This window comes from Cololabis saira, chromosome 18, assembly GCF_033807715.1.
Source record: "Cololabis saira isolate AMF1-May2022 chromosome 18, fColSai1.1, whole genome shotgun sequence".
NCBI lineage: Eukaryota > Metazoa > Chordata > Actinopteri > Beloniformes > Belonidae > Cololabis > Cololabis saira.
In genome coordinates, this window is record NC_084604.1 from 21,791,276 (window position 1) to 21,810,849 (window position 19,574).

Below are 19,574 nucleotides of genomic sequence, written 5' to 3' on the forward strand. Positions count from 1 at the left end.
CCTCTCTTTCTCTCTTGTTGATAAAGATCCATACTTCACATCCCCCACCCAGTCTATTCACAAGCAGGATTCACCTACTCAATAGGCTACCACAGAAATATGTCCACACTCCAAGGCCACTACAAGTATTTTGCCCCCAAATCATAAAAAACAGTCATACTAAACATATCTTGGCTGAACCTGTTATATGATCAAATATAGTTTATCTACTCTTCCAATGAAGAAAAACACACAAAAAACAAAACAAACAAAAGAAGAAAAAAAAACGCCAAACTTTTCCTACTGATCTGACGTCGGCTCTAGTCTCACTTAGCCTTGTAACCGCACATGTGAGCTGGTTCCAGATCAGTGATCGGGGCCTGATCGGAGTAAAGAACTGGGGGTGGAACTGCGTGCCTACAAATAGCGCCATCCATCGGTTCCCTGATGACATGTCACCTTTACTTTTCATGGATAGAGAGGAAAACGTTGCACTTTAACAAATGGGACAATAATAAATAAATAAACAAGAAAAACGAAACCAAAAAGTAGTTAAAACTGATATAAATAAACTAACCGCACACATAACAATTAACCTTCCGCCATGTAACATAGATCCTTTACAGTGGCATGTGGTTTCCAATTGGCGGATTAATATTACAACATGTTAAGTGGTTAATTGGTCGTTTTATAAACGCCTTGGTCCTTTCCACCCATTTAAAAGTCAATTTCGTACCATTATACCGTTTGACTTGAATGACACATCCACCTTTATTTAGTTGTTGCAAAGTTTTGGGCAGAGAGCAGCTTGTGGGCACTCCGACAGTTTCACCTGCCGGGCGCCATCTGCTGGTGTGACGTCAACCGTCACCTGCGCGGACGTGCTGGCGCGCACGGACAGGCCAGCTGCAAACGGGAGTTTGGTTTTCCACGCTTTCAATCCCGCTGCCGTGTTGTGAAATAAAGATGATTACAAGAGGTGGAAGACTGAACAGTCCCAGGGGAGCAGCATTGAGCGGAAGTACAGAAAGCTATTTATCTTCTAATCTACAGGTACGATATTACATTAACTGCTGAAAGGAGATCCGGAAGCCGGCATGTTTGCGGTCTGAGTGATGCTTTGAGATAACTTAATGCTGTGCATGTTTTTTTCCCCTAGTAAATTATTTTTTTCTGGAAAATCATTTTCTGATGTAAGAAACTTTTAGTTATATCTGAGAACAGATTCCTGCTTGTTTAGTCTAAGTTAATGACAGCCTAATAAGGCTATAAGCATTAGTCTAAACAAAGGGGAGGGAATTAAACCCCGCCCCCATATCAAACTTTCAATTTACACAATTTATGACACATTTTTATTGAGACTTTATTTCGTTTTTATGTGTTGAATTTTGTTCTCATGTTTATCCTGTTTGAAGTAAGTACCAAAGTTAGTTTTTAATGATGATTTTTAAAAAACAAACCAAAAAACCACTGTTAAGAGTATTTTTGTTAGATTGAACTAGTTAGATTTTTTTTTTGTTTTTATTTTAATCAAACATAAATTAACCACAATTGCTGCTTTTTTAAATGTCATTTTCAGCCAAAGAATTTAGTTTTTGCCCATTTGGAGTTTCAGCAGGACATTTAACTTTCAGTAAGGTAAACTAAATCAGTGTTGTTGAAAGCACTTTTTTGTAAGTTAAATAACTATATTGTATATCTTGCACTTGGCCTCAGTTTAAAGGCTTTTGAGAAGACGAGAAAACTTTCTGCTTTTATATGTAGATGTCTATTAAAAAAGGTTGATCTCTTGCACTTTTTATTGCAGTGTTTTTGTTAGAAGATGATGCTTTTTATTTACTATAAAAATGTGAAACCATAGTAGAGTTTAAACACTTTTATCAAAGATCTCAACCTCTAAACTTCCATTAAACTTATTTTTTTCACTTTAATATATCACTTTTCCCTGACATCTTACATGAAGTGGAATAAAGATAACAACTTTAACATTTTCAACATCTTGACTAACTTCTTTAAAGACACATTTATGTCCATCTAAATGTTCCAAAATTTAATTAATAGTTTACTAACTGTTAATTGTAAAAATCCCTCTTGGGTTTGCTTCATGTTTTAACTTCTAGCTTCAATTCACAAAATTAGAATTTAAGGTTTGGCCTATTAAAAAGTCACCTGAACGTTTAATTTGGAAACTTGTGTATTTCTTTATACAGTGACAAAGTTTATAATCAAATGAAATGTATTTTGATTGTTAATAATTGGGATTTACAGATGATTTCATAATAATTGTTGATAATCTAATCCCTGTAATTAAATCATTACCATGAAGTGTGGAGAAGAGATTAATCTTCTGTTTAGGCCTCAGTCCAGTTGGCCTTCAGTATGAAATGTTGCAATTAGATTATTATAATCAAAATCAAGGGGATTGTGACAAAAATGTAAATAGATAATACATTAAAACGGTTTGCACTTTGTTCCATTTTGTTTTTGTTCAAAGTCAAAAGTTTGAAGAGTTTTACCCTTTTTCTTTATCTTATTTTTTAGAACAATCAAATCATGTCATAAATTACAAAATAATTTAATACAACATACTTGAAAGCATTATATATGAGTTGTATTCTCTTATGTAGATTCAGTTGGTGCTCCATGGATTTTTATGCAGAAAAAAATTAATCAGTCATTTTAAAAGAAACAAACAAAAACAAGAAAAAACAAAAGTCATTCTGCTGTTCCAAATATTTACTTAAACACAATAGTGGAATAAAAGAAAGGTTCCTGAACATGAAACATTCATGTGAAAAATCCTCATGGGACCGCTGTGTGAAACATACCACCCTCGTTTTCTGCCACTGCTTCAGGTGCTTGTTGGTTGAAAAGTGAGCGCCCCCTGCTGGCAGACGACGCAATCACAGTTACTGCAACATCAGCAGCAGCTCCAGCTATCATCACATCATCCATTTGCGACTTGAAGTTTTCACCTGTAAATCTTTATATAAATATATTCAAATGCACGTAAGTTATTTAAAGCTCCCTTTATTGATAATACCGATAATAATAAACTGTGTTGTTCCAGATGGGGCAGTTTCTATATTGCAGCAATGAGACAAATGAAAAAAAGAAGCCATTACATTGTGGTGAAGCTCATCAAATACTGCTGAAGAAAAAGATGATAAATTGCTTTTAAAAAGTTGTTTATTGTAGTTGTGGCTCTGTTTTTAGTTCCCTTTGAAAGGGTAAACAATCAGCACAAGTCAAGAGGTAGAAATCAATCTAAAAGAAGTCTGGGAACCGACAGTAAAACACACACACACACACACACACACACAAACACACGCACAAACACTTCCACATGCATACCACACTTTCTTTTTTGGAGGTTGCCATGCCAAAAGCAATACTGTCCATTTGTACCATAGCAGAATTCAGTCGGCATTGTGCATTATGCAACAATTTAAACTCAAATGGGCACCGTAATGTATACAAACAACAAATAAATAATTTGCATCATGTTTGAGCTCCTACAGATTGCAGGAGACAATCCTTAAAGTGTTTGCCATTGATACCTCAGGACTGTAATGCCTGATTACTGTAATCATGAAAGTAGCCCCTAAACTGTATAAAGAACTACAGAGAGAGCCTTCAATACATTAGCTCTGTGCAGGTGAGACACTGACAGGCTCACGCTAAGAGGAGGAGGAAACATAACCCCCCCCCCCCCCAAAAAAAACAAAACAAAACGGATTAAACAAAATCAATATGTGCTGGCGGCTGAGTAAACACAAGTTTATGTGTAGGTATTATTAAAGAACACGTCAACAGCGGGGGGTAACAGTCTTGTAGATTTGCGTAAAAGGAAAATGCAAATAAAACTGGGGGGGGAGGCAGGTTACTTGACCCAGGAGATGTTGAGACAACGGGCGATGAAGGCGTAGGTGTCGGCCACCTCCTGGATGACTTTGCTGGTGGGCTTGCCAGCGCCGTGACCTGACTTTGTGTCAACAAGGATGAACAGGGGGTTGGTCTGCTTGGGGCTACGACCTACAATCTGCTGCAAGGTGGCGATATATTTGAGGGAGTGGAGAGGCACTACCCGGTCATCATGGTCCCCCGTCAGCAGTAGGACTGCAGGATACTGGACCCCATTGCCTTCTGGGATGTGGATGTTATGCAGTGGGGAGTATCTGGAAAAGAGACAGAAATTATATATTTTCCCTTTATCATCTCTATTTTTTAACACAGATTAATGAGCAATTGTAATTGTCAGAGAGAAATGAAAAAGTGCAGTTATTTGTCCAAGGTCAAGGTGACATATTTAAAACTAACAAACGGTTCAAAACTTTTCAGATTTGAAAAGTAAACATTAAAAAAAATGACAAAAGAGGGAAACCAGTAAACCATTATAGAGTCAGACAATCACTTGATAAATCAAAACAGCCATTGAAGATGCAGGTAGACTATATTTTGCCATGTCAGGCCACATGTTTGTGTAGCTGTTTAGTGTCCTCTGTAAAAGATATGTGCTTAGGCCCTTTAGGCTGAACCAGAGTGAGTTTCAGGGTGTTGTTTGAGATGTACTCGGACGTTATCTTTGGAGATGATCCTTCCAAGTTTCTCAGACAGTTCTGTCACGTAACACTGACAGTATTTTTGTGCCCACTTTTCTTTTCTTCTGTTAGATGAAATGGTGTTTTCTTCAATGGTTCTTAGCCAAGTTGGCAAAGGCTCAATTCAGCTATTTGCAGGCTTGAAGTGTTTTCTTGATGCATCTGTTTTCTTATTCTTTTTCCTTAAAACGAGCCTCAGTCTGATGGTTCAGTGTTCCAACGACACAAAGCTTGTGTGTCAGCGTGTGATGTGAATCAACAAGAGGATATTGGTCTGTGTGAAGGTTTTTGGTATCTCAGTACTGAGACTTCTATCTATCTTCCCAAATGTGCACATAGGTCTAAAAAGCTTGTTATTTTTTGCATTTTGTCTATTGAACATGGGGGTGGGCGACATGTTCCTGAACATCCTCATCGTTCATCTGTGACAACAGCTCTCTTGTTAGTATATAATAATAAAGAAATCCATCTTTTTCAAGAAAAACAGGTTCATACTAATTGTGAAGAATAATGGAAATATTTTGTTTTGAGGTTTAAAACACCTAAGAGACCAGGCTCGTTGCAGTCACTGATTCAAATATCATGTCAGAGTGTTTGAGGAAAATGGGACGCCTTTTGAGTAAATGCTGAGTGTTGAACTGGAAGAGGAGCTCTCAGCAGGACAGATCGGTTCAAAATGAAGGAAGGTTATGAAATGTAAAGTCAAAGACCTAAGATCTAAATATCACCAAAATGTACATTTGCAAAACATCCAATAAAACCCTAAAATAACCCCAAACTGCTATAGAAAGGAAAACTAGGAAACAAGCTTCTTTCTTAAAAGGTAAAAGAAAAAAAGACTGATACTGTTCAAGCATCTTCTTCAATGATCACGCTCCTCAATTATGTTGAAAAAGTTAACTGCTTCAAGGATCATTATTGAATAAATAATGAAATTAATCAACCTAATTTATTTGAGTTTAGGAATCCTATGATGTAGTTTTTAATATACAACAACTTAATGCTCTGGTTATTGAACACCTACTTCATGAGGCATTCAAACTGCTGCTTGTTGTCTGAACAGCCAAAGTCTGTGGTCCAGGCGTGGCCGATGGTGAACTTGTGGAACTTCAGCATGTCCATGACGCCCACCTGGGCTACTGCACAGCCAAACAGTTCAGGCCGTTGATTCACACAGGCAGCTGGCAGAAGAAGCACACACAATGGCATGACGGTCACCACTCGCTACTGTTACAGTCTTTTACCCATCAATGTTGTCATTCAGCAGCAAACACACCTACGAGCAGACCCCCGTTGGAACCTCCGTTTATGGTCAGTTTGGAAGGGGATGTGTAACCCTCCTTGACGAGATATTCAGCTGCACAGTGGAAGTCTGTGAAGCAGTTCTGCTTGTTTGCCAGCATGCCAGCTGAAAAGAAAAACATAAATATGATTACAGGGTGCAAACATTAATCAGTGAGCTCCAGCCCCTTCTGTCAAAAACAACAAGCAAAAACATATTTGCATGATTGCTTTGTGCTTGTATTTTACCAATTTCCATTAGTCATGTTTTCATTTTGTTGTCAGTAATAAGGTACAATTATTTGTTAAAAAAAAAAAAAAACTCAATATTCAAGCACAGCAAATGTTATTTAATGCAAAACTGAATATGTTTTGTTTCAGACCTAAATAGATCAATATGTGATCTAACTAGACATGGAAAATGTATCAGAATTGTAATACTATCAATGTACAAGTCACAACAGTATGTGCAGTGCAGATATCAATTTTTGACATTGTCCACATATTTAACAGCATATGAATACACTTGTGGGAAACTTTCAGCGTCAGTGATTTCACTTTGAATATTTGAATATATTGTAGGCAAAAGATCCTGTAGAAATAAAAATTCCCTTGGGACGACAGTAGGTCTGCACGCTTATGCTCATAAATGCGTGAAGCTGCCCACCTTTGTGCCAGGTCTCCCCATACTCTCCTCCACCTCTGATGTTGGCAACCGCCAGAATTCCTCCCAGATGTCTGACGAAGATGAGTCGGGAGACGCTATAGCTTGGTGTGATGGAAATGTTAAAACCCCCGTAGCCATACAGAAAACCTGGATGGGAGCCATCCAATTTAATTCCCTTCTTGTGAACGATAAACATGGGTATCTGAGTGCCATCCTTGGAGGGATAGAAGATCTGACAAAACAGAGAAAAACCATCATAGAAACAAACATTCAGAAAAACAATAATGAATTGGTCGACTACCATAAAGCCTACATCATCCACATCAACCCTTGTATTGCAGTCAGATGACATGACAGCTCATAAAATCACACCCTCAGGGCCTTGTAATGTTATTTCAGACCACATCCACTTTAGCAGAAATACAACCATAAATTCAATTCAAAGACACAGCCCTTTCAGAGGCAGTGCTCCCAAGTCGACTAAAATTCCACTCTCTCAGATAGTAGCAATAGAATTAAAAAAAATGGAGCCAGAGTTTAATTTATGCAGCAACGTGGGATAAGAAAGGATGTGTTAAAGATATAAAAGATGTTTCAAATTCCTTAACTAAGAGATATGAAATTAAAATGAATGCAACAATGCCTAACACCATTTCATCTGGATGTAACATTTACAACCAACATTTGGCAACTTATTGACAGGCAACATCAGAATAATAATAGATTACATTTATATTGCGTTTTTCTTGGACACTCAAAGCACTCTCAATGGTACCATTATTCATTCACTCCATTCATACTTGGTGATGGTAAACTGCATATGAAGCCACAGCAGCCCTGGGGCAGACTGACGGAAACGTGGCAGCTGATCCACACCAACCGCCTCTTCCACCACCACCGGAACATTCATACAACATTCACACACCAGCGAGGCCTCACTGGAGGCAAGGAGGATGAAGTGTCTTGCCCAAGGACACGACGACGGATGTCTGGGGGAGCAGGGTTTGAACCACCAATCCTTTGGATCCTTGGACGACCCGCTCTACCACCTTAGCCACTGCCCCCCCCCACTTTGGTGTTGAATTTGACATGACTCTCAACAGGCCACATTATCATTTGGATAAAACTGTACCAAATGATTGTCACTCAATATGTTGGTGGTCTTCTTTAAATGTGTTAACGTTGAGCCGTTGTTCCCTGGAAATTTAGCAGTTAGCACTTATCTTCATAATTGATCATTCAGTGGATAAATAAAATAAAAAAATACTTTTTTTCTTCTACTCAGGGGTATTGTGTAATAGGTTTTCTGGGAACTGGGAGTGGGAATTGATGCGTGTTAACTGTAGTATAGTTTGATTGTATATGTGGGTAAAGACTTCAGGGTTATGTTTCTATGTTTATTGGAGTGTGATTGTCGTCTATGCCTCTCGTGTCCAAGACAAATTTCTCCTAAGGAGACAATAAAGATTCAACTTATCTTATCTTAAATGATTACAAAGTAAGGGAAAAACATTTTGTAAATATTAACATCTTGATTTGAATATTTGTAATTATTCTAGTTTCTTACTCAGTGTTAATATTTGGGCAGATGGCCCAGACATATAAAAACAACCAAAGGACATTTGGCAATGCAGATTATTTAAAAACAGTCCAAGAACCTATGCATTATTAAAAGCATATATATATATATATATATGCTTACTGCCGAGTTTGGTTGAAAAAGAAAAAAGGGGTATTTTGTTTAAAATATAGCAAGACTTTCTCCCACTCTGCTTCAAAGCCAGAGGGGCCGATTTCATATTTGTGAATGACCAAAATGATCATAATGGATGAATCTAAGTATAGTGCCAGTGCAGTTAGTTGGGCTGAATAAATGTGTCGGCCTGCGTATCTGTCCACCTTCTGTGTGTGAACTAAAACTATGCACTATTGTAACCAAATTCAAAAATAAGTTCAAAAATAAAATATTAAATATAAAACATTGATATGATGATAATATAATAATACCATGATAGTAGCAATTTGAAGCAAGTGTTTGCATGACCGCTCTCCGCTGTGGTGAAGACGCACCACATCATACCAGGTGCCCTGTAAGCCACTTGGTATGTTAAATTCTTTTTACACACCCTACTCTTAACCTCTGCTCTCCGCGCTGTACAGTCTCTAGCCAAAAAACACTTAATTTATCACTCCTTGCAATTTATAGTATGTTTTTTGTTTTGTTTTGTTTTTTTGTCTTTGCTTCTTGTCTAGATACCTCTGTTACTTGTCCAATATATCCATTCTTTTTCAATGTTTGAACCCAAATTATTAGATTTGTTTTGTATAAAACCTCCTGGGTTGAGGTTCATAAAAGGGTAGACATAATAAGCCTTGGCTTCAGCCTATACCTTTTCGGTGCCACTTAAAATATTGGACCTTTTTTATGTTGTATCCAAATGGACCGAAATAAAAAAATCAAAATCAATCTGTTAACTGAAAAACAGAATGAACAAGAAGGATGTAAATGTGAGTGATACAGGAAAATAACAGCAAAGGTGTTCTGTGCCTTTTAATAAGTGAAAATATTATTTGCAAAAACTGTCGCAAAGTGCTGGTGCACATATATTTGGTTGCATATGTAATTAGAAATTCAAGGTGGAGCTCTGAGAGGTGGAAATGCTTTAACCGTGAGACAACATATATACATTAAAATACGACTTGAGAAGAATGCAGATGATAAAACTTAACATACGCCAGTTACACAGGCAACATCGAACTCATTTTTTCATGGCCAGTTGCTACCTTATGTTTGGTCAGTACTTGTACTTGGAAAATGAGTTGATAAGTTGATTTTGTTCCAGATCTAGGTGTTGATGTTTCTTAAACATCACTCATAGAGGAAGTTGTGGAAATTGTGAGGAAACAACAACCAACTAATATCAAACATCAGTAATCCCACCTTTAAATTTGGTTACCTGGGTGGTCTGGTAGTCGGAGGGGTTGAAACCCTTGACAGTGACCTCTCTGAAGATGTGTGGCTGCAGTGGCTCCTTAGTAAGGTCACAGTGGTAAATGATGGCTAGATGGGAGAGAAGAAAAAGCAGCATTTAAATGTTTCGGCATTGCTTTAACAAAAGGTTAAAAGTCACAATTCATTTTTGAACCCATTTCATGCAACTAAGAAATAATAATAAAAAAAAAAGGCAAAAGGTAAAGTAGCAATGTTAAAACACATTAAATCTGACAGGCTTTTGAAGATTCAAGATAAACTTGAGCAGTAGCAGCTAAACAGAAGCCTTTCCTCAAACAAGCACATTATGACCACATCAGTGTTTCCCAACAGAGGTTTTGCTTTGATCTGATAACAAGAACAAAATATTTGGCCACAATCCATATTTTCACTGCGCAGGGTAGAAGCAGATTCCCAGAAGGCTAACAGTTATGCAGAGTTTCCAGACTCCGACAGGTTTACAGTGACATGCTTTCATTTTTGTGAAATAGTAGCTTTGCACAATAAATTAGTGGAGAAGAGGCTGCAATAATAGCTGGCTATCAGACAAGGTCAACATGTTTTCCTTATTCTTGTTTTTACACTTTAAGCTTTAACAATTTAATAATCACCTCATACTTGTACGCTGTCCCTGGTTCTGAATTTAAAAAAACAAGATTTGCTCATGCACTCACCACCACCAGTTTATTACACATACCAGGTGTACCTAATAAAAGCCACCGGTGAGTGTAATTTTAATCTTTAATAGTTCAACATTTTAGCAATTTGGTACCTGGAGATAGAAAAGAGGTGAAATAGTAGAAGATCTCGGAGTCCCTCTTTCGTCCTGTGAAGCCCACTATGGAGCCGACATCAAGAGGGAAGGTCCTCAGCTCTTCTCCAGAGCTCAGCGTGTACATCTTCAAAACATTCTTCACATCATGGAGGAAACACACAAAGAGATAGCTGGAGTACGAACAGGTGGCAAACACTGTGGGGAAGACGCAGCAAAAGAAATACAGCAATAAAAAAAAATGCATCTGGCACCATCAGGAGAGTACTAATAGTTTACTAGTGCAGGTCACATGACTATTCCAGCAGCTCACCAATAACGTCCTTGTCATGCTGAGGGATGAGCTCCTTCCAGTTGTTCTGATCAGAAGAAGCAAAGTCGATGTTGATGAGTCTGTAACGGGGGGCGTCTAAGTTGGTCTTGAAAGTGAACAACGTGCCCTCATTGGTCACGTATTCATACTCGGCGTCAAAGTTGTCAATTAATTTCACCCATGGCAAAAGTCCTAAACATAAAAAGGTTTATTTGAAGTGGTGAGTATGTACATTTAGAAAACAAAGTCAGAGAGTACATAAAACAATTGACATATGATGGTGTTGTGCCAAAGCATTGGGCATTAGTTCAGCTTCTTAATCCGAGAGCACACTTTCTGTCAGCCCAGAAGTGTTAGATCCTGTGCCAAAACATTACAGCTCAATACAGTTGGAAGTATATCATTATCTTAAAATCAAAAAGATCTTTTAGCTAATGCAAAAAGCATTTAGAAAAGAAAAGGATCAAGCATGTATTAAAAAAGTGACATACCTGTAATACCCTGAGGAGTTGTTTCAAGGTCACAATACCACAATCTGTTGACAGGATCACAACCCTCTCTGATTGACAGCAGCACGTAGCGCCCATCATCTGATACCTGTGATAGATATCACTGTCACTAAATCGTACCTTGATGAAATTGATAATATATTAATTGCATTAAGCACTGGAGCAAGACATGCATACCTCTGCCCCACTCATCCATTTAGGGTTGTCAGGAAACTCAGCACAAAGCACATCCTCAGACTGCGGAGTCCCCAGTACATGAAAGTACAGCTTCTGATGCAGATTAGTGGAGGTCTCAGTTCCTGACAGGTGCAACAAATTAGAATGTTATCAAAATGATTAAAATGGTAAATCTTAGGGCTGAGCGATATATATATCGAGATTTTAATATATATCGATATATTTTCAAACGCGATATGGTACGAGAAAATATCGTTTATATCGATTTAAAAAAAAAAAAAAAAAAGATTTTTTTATTTTTTTTTTTTAATGATTTTGATATAGCTTATTTTGTGACAAATTGACTTGAATGTTTTATTTGAGATTTGCACAAATGTTTTGTTATTTGCACAACTATCAACCTCAGTTGAAAAGTCTGCCTGTTATTGTACAGTGTATTTTAATTTAATTGTTGTGCAGGAAAGGGATATTTGTTTTATTTTATTCAAGAAGCATTTTTATTCTATATATGAAGGCAGTTTATTTTTATTTAATTTGTTTTATACATGTTGATATTGTGCAGACCTCTGTTAATAAATGTACCTGTGTGACATTTGGCACGAGGCTTTGTATTAAAACTGACTGTTTTTTTAAGGGTTTGCCTCAGAATAAAATGAAGCTAACAGAGATGCTATGCTATAATGCTTTGGGGGAAACCCCAATTATGGCACAGAAAAAATATCGAGATATATATCGAGTATCGCCATTCAGCTAGAAAATATCGAGATATGACTTTTGGTCCATATCGCCCAGCCCTAGTAAATCTAAAAGGATGAACTCTTCAGCAGACAGTGTGAAACCAGAGGGCCGTCTTGTTTTAAGAACTTGTTTCTTACTATAATCTATTTCAGAGTGAGTTATACCAATACTAAAATGTGTCTTCAGTCTGTCTGGATAAAGTTCTTTAGTTACCATCACTTTTTCCCTCCTGGTCAGGATAGGAGTTGTAGAAAAGGCCCTTCCCATCATGAGTCCAGGACATACAACTAAACTTGACCCGCTCCAAGTGGTCCTCCAGTTGCACCGCACCCTCAACACGCAGGAAGTGCATCTCCACCCAGTCTGATCCACTGGCACTGGTGCCATACGCCAGGTATTCCCCATCCTCAGAGAATGCATAGCCTAGGAATAATCAGAAGACACAAGAGGACATTAATAGGGATTATGTGAGAGGTTTGTTCTTAATTGAATAGCTATAAATAGCCATTTACCAAATTTTGCCTTTATTACCATATTAAGTGACTATTCTGTCCCAGTGCCTTTAGCAAAAGCACTTGAATAGCAAGATTAATGAAGTGAAATATGTGACAATACCTCGCAGGGCAACAGTCCCATCATCAGAAAATGTGTTTGGATCTAAGAAGACTGTAGGCTCAGCATCTAGACTCTCCTGCACATACATCACACTCTGGTTCTGGAGACCCGTGTTGTAGAAGTGAAAGTACCTGCAAATAAGGTAGTCATAACATAAAATGAGTCAAACTGTAAAGTAACTACACTGTGATCATTAAGGTCAAACCAAGAGTTATCACATCTTGTGGTGCCATCAGATTAAGCAACTTTGCCATTGCATTTCAAAGTTAAAATCTAAAATAAAAAAGATTTCTTACACTGAGAACTTTTGCTTCAATAAATCATAAATCACACATATGATTTATACATAAGACCTGAGGCACCCTAAGTTACATTTATGGAGTCTTAAAATCATTTATGGGGAACCTTTTGGGGGGGAGGGAAAGAAAAATATTTTGCAAATGAGTTAACTATCAAAATGGTATTAGTTGCAGCTCTAATCATCAAGCCGGTTGAAATTGGAGCAATTATAAATATATATTTTTTGAAAATATGAGATGGATTTTACATGCAAGTTACATCATTTTACTACAATTCTTTTCCAACTGATTCTGTTCACCGTAACAAAGGGCATTGTGTTATTTTTTTTTTTATCAGAAGAGTCTTGATGTATTAGAAAAAACTAAATGCTGGTTTCCTAGGGAAAAAAACAACAAAACAAACAAACAAAAAAAAAAGAAAAACCAAGTGGTATAGTAATAATGCATTCTCTAAAAAAAAGTTACCAGCTTTAAATTCTTGGCAATATACATAATTTCATTCTTATTCCTTCTAAGAAAAGACAGAACAGCTTCAATAGCATGGAAACCCTGGAAACAGTAGCATATATACATATACATCCATGAATAATACCAGCTTTTCCAGTTGATTGTAGTGACTGGCACCAGTACCTCTGACAACTGTCTCGTGTTATAAACAGACACAACAGAAAACTAAGACTCAACAGAGAGGGGGCTCAGCCAGCCAGCAGGTGATTCTGAGAAGCAACAGATCCAACCACTGGACCATGCTGCTGCCCCATCATGACAAGTGTTATTAAAGATTATGTTGCTGCTTGCCTCACCTGCTTCCCCGCCTGAAGGGACAGCTATACTTGGGGTAGTCATACAGCTCGGTCATACGCTCCTTGAACAGGTCTCGCACCTCGCAGCCCTCTAGAAATGGCAACGTCAGCTGGTTCTGAGCATTGACAAAGGCCTGATAAAAGAGAAGAGATTTTACACCTCACTGTATCATCGCCTCTTGGACCAAAATACATGCTTAGTTAGTTAGTTTCCTATGAAGCATCCAGACCCCTTAGGCCATCTGGATCTGGTTTGTTGTGTGTCCCAAGAACAAGAACCAAGCAAGGTGAGGCAGCGTTCAGTTATTCTGCTCCTCACCGGTGGAACAAACTTCCTGTAGACCTGAGGTCTGCTCCAACTGTCAGCTCCTTTAAATCAGGGCTAAAAACATTACCGTTTACTGAAGCGTACTCATAAATTAAATACTTACCTGCTGTACTCTACTGCCCTTACTTTTTAACAACTTGTGCTTTTTATTATTTTACCTCTTTTTATCATTTTATTTTTGTTATTTACTGTTTAATTGTGACTTGCTGCTATTAATGTTGATGATGAATTGTGCTATACAAATAAACTTGCCTTGCCTCTATAACTATGATTTTTAAGTTGCAGCCAAAGACAAATCCGTCTTTGGCTCAAGACAAACCACCCAAGATAAATTATGAATGCAACTTTCTAGAGACATGAATATAATGCGTAATTACACAATCCAAAAAGGAAAGACATTTTATGATCAGACTGAAAACAATCGGGAACTAACAGAAACATATAGCATTACACACATATAGGGCTTGTTCACCAAGGTGCATTCTGGGACGCGGCGGCCGTGTTGGATGCCTCCTGAGTGTAAACAAACAGCAGTGTGGTAGCACCAATTGAACAGACGGAACGCAAAAAAAAAAAAAGATGTTAAAATGCCGGAAAGGAACTGGAATTTACCGGGATACCTTAACCAAGGAAGCCAAGGACCAGTATATGGAGAAAATAATGATTATTAACGGTTTGGATCCATATGAAATCCCTACTAAAGAGTGGAGCTCCGACGAGGACTACTGCCGCAGTTCTGCAGAACCACCATCTCCGACTACCTTGTTTAGGAGTGTTTGGCAGCTGCTTTGGTAAATGTTTGACTCGCCATGTGTTTCAATAAATTTGTATAATAGTACAACATACAGTACATGTTTTGTATAACTCTTACTTTTTCTTTTTTGACTGCTACATTATGCTGACGAGGCTCCGAGGCGTGAGCAATATTTTTGTTTTCCTCGTGGGATTATTTTTTTCCTCTGTAGCTACAAATAGTTAATATTTTTTCATCAACAAACTAGTTTTATCTGAAGATTGGGGTTAATCGCACCACAGAGAGCTGGCCAGCAACTGCATTTAGCTGGAGAAGTGGGGAATAAAACCTGTGTGAATGATGCGACCCCGGTCCGTGTGAGTGTTTGTTTGTGGTTTACTGTGGAAGGTTATGTTTGGTCGTCTTACAGCCGCGATCCAAGCGAGCCGACGACTCTTTTACTCTGTTATCTCAGGTACTTGGCTTCCGTGGTTCTGCCTCCGAGCAGGAAAGCGGTGAAAAGTTAAACCACTAGCGATCTTTTCCCCACGTTTGTTATGTGTGGAGCTGCTGCAGCTACAACACAGCAACGGGTTACCATGGTTACAGAATAACTGAAAGTAACAATTATAAGTAGGCTAAGACAAAACGAAGAGGGAGCCTGTCTGTACACAGTGCACAGTGGTCCGAAGAGCTGCTAAGGTAGCATCCAACAGGGCGGCTCCGCCAGGTGATGACGTCAAGACGACCAAGCCCTATTAAGGACATACCTGTCAAGTCTCCTGTTTTGTACGGGAAACTACTCTTTCCCGCCGTCCTCCCGTATTAGTATTTTCCCCGTAAATTTCCCGTTTTATAATATAATAATTTTTAAACTGCAAACTGAATTGTCACTCATCTCGCGATAACTGCCATTTGCTGTAGCCTGTGTGGCAGTTCTCGCGAGCACAGAGATGACGTCATGAGTTCAGAGGTCTCGTTTACAAACGGATTTGTTTAATACACAGACAGCGCCAGAATGTTACAACAGGTCCTGGAAGCAGATCTAGTGATTCATAAAAGAAATGAAGAGTTTCGCGGCAATCATGTGTTATTTAGACGCTGCAACGTCTGTGTCCCGCGAGTGCCCTCATGCGCTACCGTTATAAGAAGAAGAGGCTCGCAAAAAACTCCTAATATCTTCCGAAGGACTCCAAATGACACCAAACACCTCTGGGTGAGTATACAACCATAAAAAATGCCAGAAATAAGGTCCAGGTTGTAAAAAACCGAACTTTCCCTTTAAGTAGAAATTTTGGTTATCTATACTTCACTGGAGTAATTATTCTTCAGACGACTTTTTACTTTTACTCCTTACATTTTCACGCAATTATCTGTACTTTTTACTCCTTACATTTTAAAAACAGCCTCGTTACTCTATTTCATTTCGGCTTTAAAAAAAAAACTATCCAGTTAAAATTGCTCCATCCGGATAGAGTGAATTTGGTTGTGGTTGTTTCAGATGTTCTTGTCCAGTTTTGTTCTTACATCCGTTCCCTCAGATTCCTGCAACTAAACTTGGATGTACATTCCAATAAAGGTTAGGATAAATGATAACATGCCTCTGAAGTTTGACTTTTTGCACCATTACAATACTTATATAGGCAACTAGTCATCATATCTCCTGCTCTCTGAAACACATGTTAATGCTCAATAGTACACATATATGGTTCTTTAATATATTTGCATTATACTAAGACGCATTAATTTTCAATGGCTTTTGTCCTTAATGGCTTTTTTCCCCCTTACATTACTTTTGCTTTTATACTTTAAGTAGTTTGAAACCAGTACTTTTATACTTTTACTTGAGTAAAAAACTTGAGTTGGTACTACAACTTCTGCAGGAGTATTTTTAAACTCTAGTATCTATACTTCTACCTGAGTAATGAATGTGAATAATTTGACACCTCTGCTCATGGGGGAAGGACCGATGTCCGTCATAAATACCAGAGAGCCACATGAGTGAAAATGACAAATTAAAAGAAAATGTAAATGTTTCACTTGAAGACAATCAATGTTTATATAAACTGAAAATATTTCAAATAAATAAATGTGCTTTAATTCACTTTTTGTGTTTTTATGTAGGCTCTATTATAGGAATTACATACATAGGAATGTCCACAGCATTTCAGTGTCAACAAAGGTAGAACTATCAGATTCTGAGCAGATAATAGCAGTCTGTAAGTGGTTGACAGGTAGTTATTTCTCGTAAATCTGTCTTATAATGTAAGATACTGGACCTCGGTTGGCGGAAAATGTCCCGTATTTTTAAATCCAAACCATGACAGGTCTGATTAAGAATCTAACAATGATTCTAATGAGAGTTTACCTGGGTCTTCTCACTGTCAGGGTCCTCCAGCCAGCTGTAGGGGTCCGGCACCTGGCATCCATGGTACCTGTCCACCTGAGCAGTGACAGTTACATGTGAGGGGTGCAGGTACAGATTATCTCACTACATTCTCCCAAACACAGTGGCACTTTTGTTTTGCTTCTAACAGTTAAACCAGTTATAATAGTAAACATTAAAGCTCAAGTTAAGTGCCCCTTGCTCTTCGTTAACAGTGCCAGTCAGCCCTTTAATGCCCAGCTAAGCTAACTAGCGTGCTAACAAAGCAGGAGCTAGTTGAATGAATGAAAACGTGATGGAGCTTCCGGCCCGGTAGCATGCTCGGCTAGCTCCCGCTTACTTACAACGGCCTCGTCGCGGTAAGCCTGGGGATACTGGAAAGCCATGGTAGAGGTCACTCTTCGGGATTGGCGTGAAAAACAAAGGCGACTAAGGGCTTGTGTCAGGGGTTTTGAGACGCCTCTGTGTAACCTAAAAAGCATGAAGTTGAAGCGCTGGGTTTGTGTGGGAGTGTGTGCACCGCTCACAGCCAACAAGCGCTGCAGGAGGAGAGGCGTCTCTCCCGGTGGAGGGGAACACTACAGCGCCCTCTGCTGGCAAAAGCTGATTTAAAGGGGACCTATTATGAAAAACACGTTTTCTATTGCTTTACATAAAGGCCCAATCCCAATACACCCCTACTTTTCTTCAACTAGCCCTCCCTCACTACCACTACCCCTAAAAAAGAAGGGACAGATTTTAGGGCACTTGAAATCTTCCCAGGGGCCTGTCCCAATACACCCACTACCCCTACTTTTCAGCACCACCACTAATCAGGAAGCTGAGAGCCAAAAGCTGTTTTAATTTCAGCTGTAGCGCTGTTAATATGCCACTTTATTAAGTTTTAATATTTTTTCAGGCGTAAAAGTAACCGTTAAGATCCCCAACCTGGGCTCAGTTTATCCAAATAACGCCTAAGAAATTTGATCTGATGTTTTCGGCGATGATGAGACCGGGGAGCACCAGCACCAGCAGCAGCAGCAGCAGCAGCAGCAGCAGCAGCAGCAGCAGCAGCAGCAGCAGCAGCAGCTCACGTACAGACGTGATCGCCAGGTCAACCTGCGCCGTCGTCCCGGGGAGAAACCTGCAGCTCTGTGGAGAATTACCGCTGGCTGAAATAAATCATTTAGGAAGATAAATGTTGGTTTAATAGATGAAATCTAACAGTTGTAGCTACGCCTGTTAAGAAATTTGCTCAGAAAATTTCGGGATTTCTGCCTGCCTGCCGGCTTCGGGAGATGATTTATGGTTCCGCGTTAAATCGACGCAGAGCCTACGGCATAGGGTACGGCGTACGTCGCGTGTCGCCGCATAACCTACGCCGTAGGCTCTGCGTTGATGTAACACGGAACCATAAATCAGCCTTTATTCTGGCGAGGTTGCAACAACGGGTAAACAAGTGATTATGTACATTCACTGAGTGAATATTATGAAAGTAAAATATATATTTCTCGCTAGAAATGCAGATGCAAATGACGGCGAAAAGCATTCTGGGAAATCTTTCTGGCCCTAGTTCAGCTAGTCAGCATCGGAAATCCCTCGATCCGTAGGGACAGATTCATAGCCACTACACTAGTTTTCCCCACTACCACTAGGTGGAAAGAGGAATTGGGACACCACTACCCTCACGGGAACGCGCAAAATTTAGGGGTAGGGCTGAAAACTAGGGGTAGTGGGAGTATTGGGACAGGGCCAAAGTGGTCTCCCCTCAGCCTGCCAAGTCAGAGAAGGAGGAAAGCAACCAAATTCTGGAGTGTCTGTACAGCCGCCCGGATGAGCCATCCAGTCTGATGTGGCTTCTACGAGCCGTTCAGATTCTGCTCCCGTCGTTACGTAACCAAAATGCAAACCACACCCACAACTATAAAACTGTGTAAAGCCTGAATTATGGTTCTGCGCTACACTAAAGGCTGAGTTATGGTTCTGCGTCAAAACGACGCCTTGCCTACGGCTTAGGGTACGCATCGACGCGTACCACACGCCGTCACTGACGCCGTCACTGACGCGTACCTCCCAAAAATTGTAACTACGCATCGAGGCGACGCAGACCGAGAGGGCTGTGATTGGTTCGCTTGGTAGCAACGCATTTCCGGTTTCTGGTTTGAAGCAGTCGTGAACTTTCAGCGCTCTTTTCTTCGTGTATGTGTGATTTTTTTTTGTTTTGGTTTTTTGCACAATAGTTGTCCTTATCTCTTTGATTCACTGTGACCGGAAAAGTCGGATAAACCATTCAGAAAAAGATCGCGACCTAGCGGTCGCGGGGGGTACTGCACCGTGGCGAAATGGAGTGACGGAGAAGTCTGAAGGGTTCACGACGGCGTCACGGAATGTGCTCTGCGTTA

The 19,574-nt window shown here is 39.3% G+C and overlaps 1 protein-coding gene across 1 annotated transcript; it reads right to left on the bottom strand.

The window, feature by feature from the left end:
• Positions 1–2,747: 2,747 nt before the first annotated feature.
• prep (prolyl endopeptidase) lies at positions 2,748–17,728 on the bottom strand. Its single transcript, XM_061747104.1, has 14 exons — positions 17,538–17,728; positions 17,176–17,250; positions 13,747–13,880; positions 12,645–12,775; positions 12,243–12,452; positions 11,292–11,413; positions 11,097–11,202; positions 10,606–10,797; positions 10,293–10,490; positions 9,486–9,589; positions 6,529–6,760; positions 5,857–5,988; positions 5,605–5,761; positions 2,748–4,157 (listed from the first exon to the last, which is right to left on the bottom strand). Exons 1-14 carry the CDS (start codon positions 17,673–17,675, stop codon positions 3,863–3,865), a joined length of 2,226 nt encoding a protein of 741 aa, XP_061603088.1. The 5' UTR covers positions 17,676–17,728; the 3' UTR covers positions 2,748–3,862.
• Positions 17,729–19,574: the final 1,846 nt, after the last annotated feature.

Bases quoted from the DNA above. Each gene is read 5' to 3' on its own strand.
- prep (XM_061747104.1), bottom strand. From the start codon at position 17,675: ATGCTTTTTAGGTTACACAGAGGCGTCTCAAAACCCCTGACACAAGCC. The intron at 10,491-10,605 runs GTGAGCTGCTGG...TCTTCCCCACAG, and splicing joins GCATGACAAGGACGTTATTG to TGTTTGCCACCTGTTCGTAC. The intron at 4,158-5,604 runs GTAGGTGTTCAA...TCTCTTTTCCAG, and splicing joins CAGTTTGAATGCCTCATGAA to ATACTCCCCACTGCATAACA.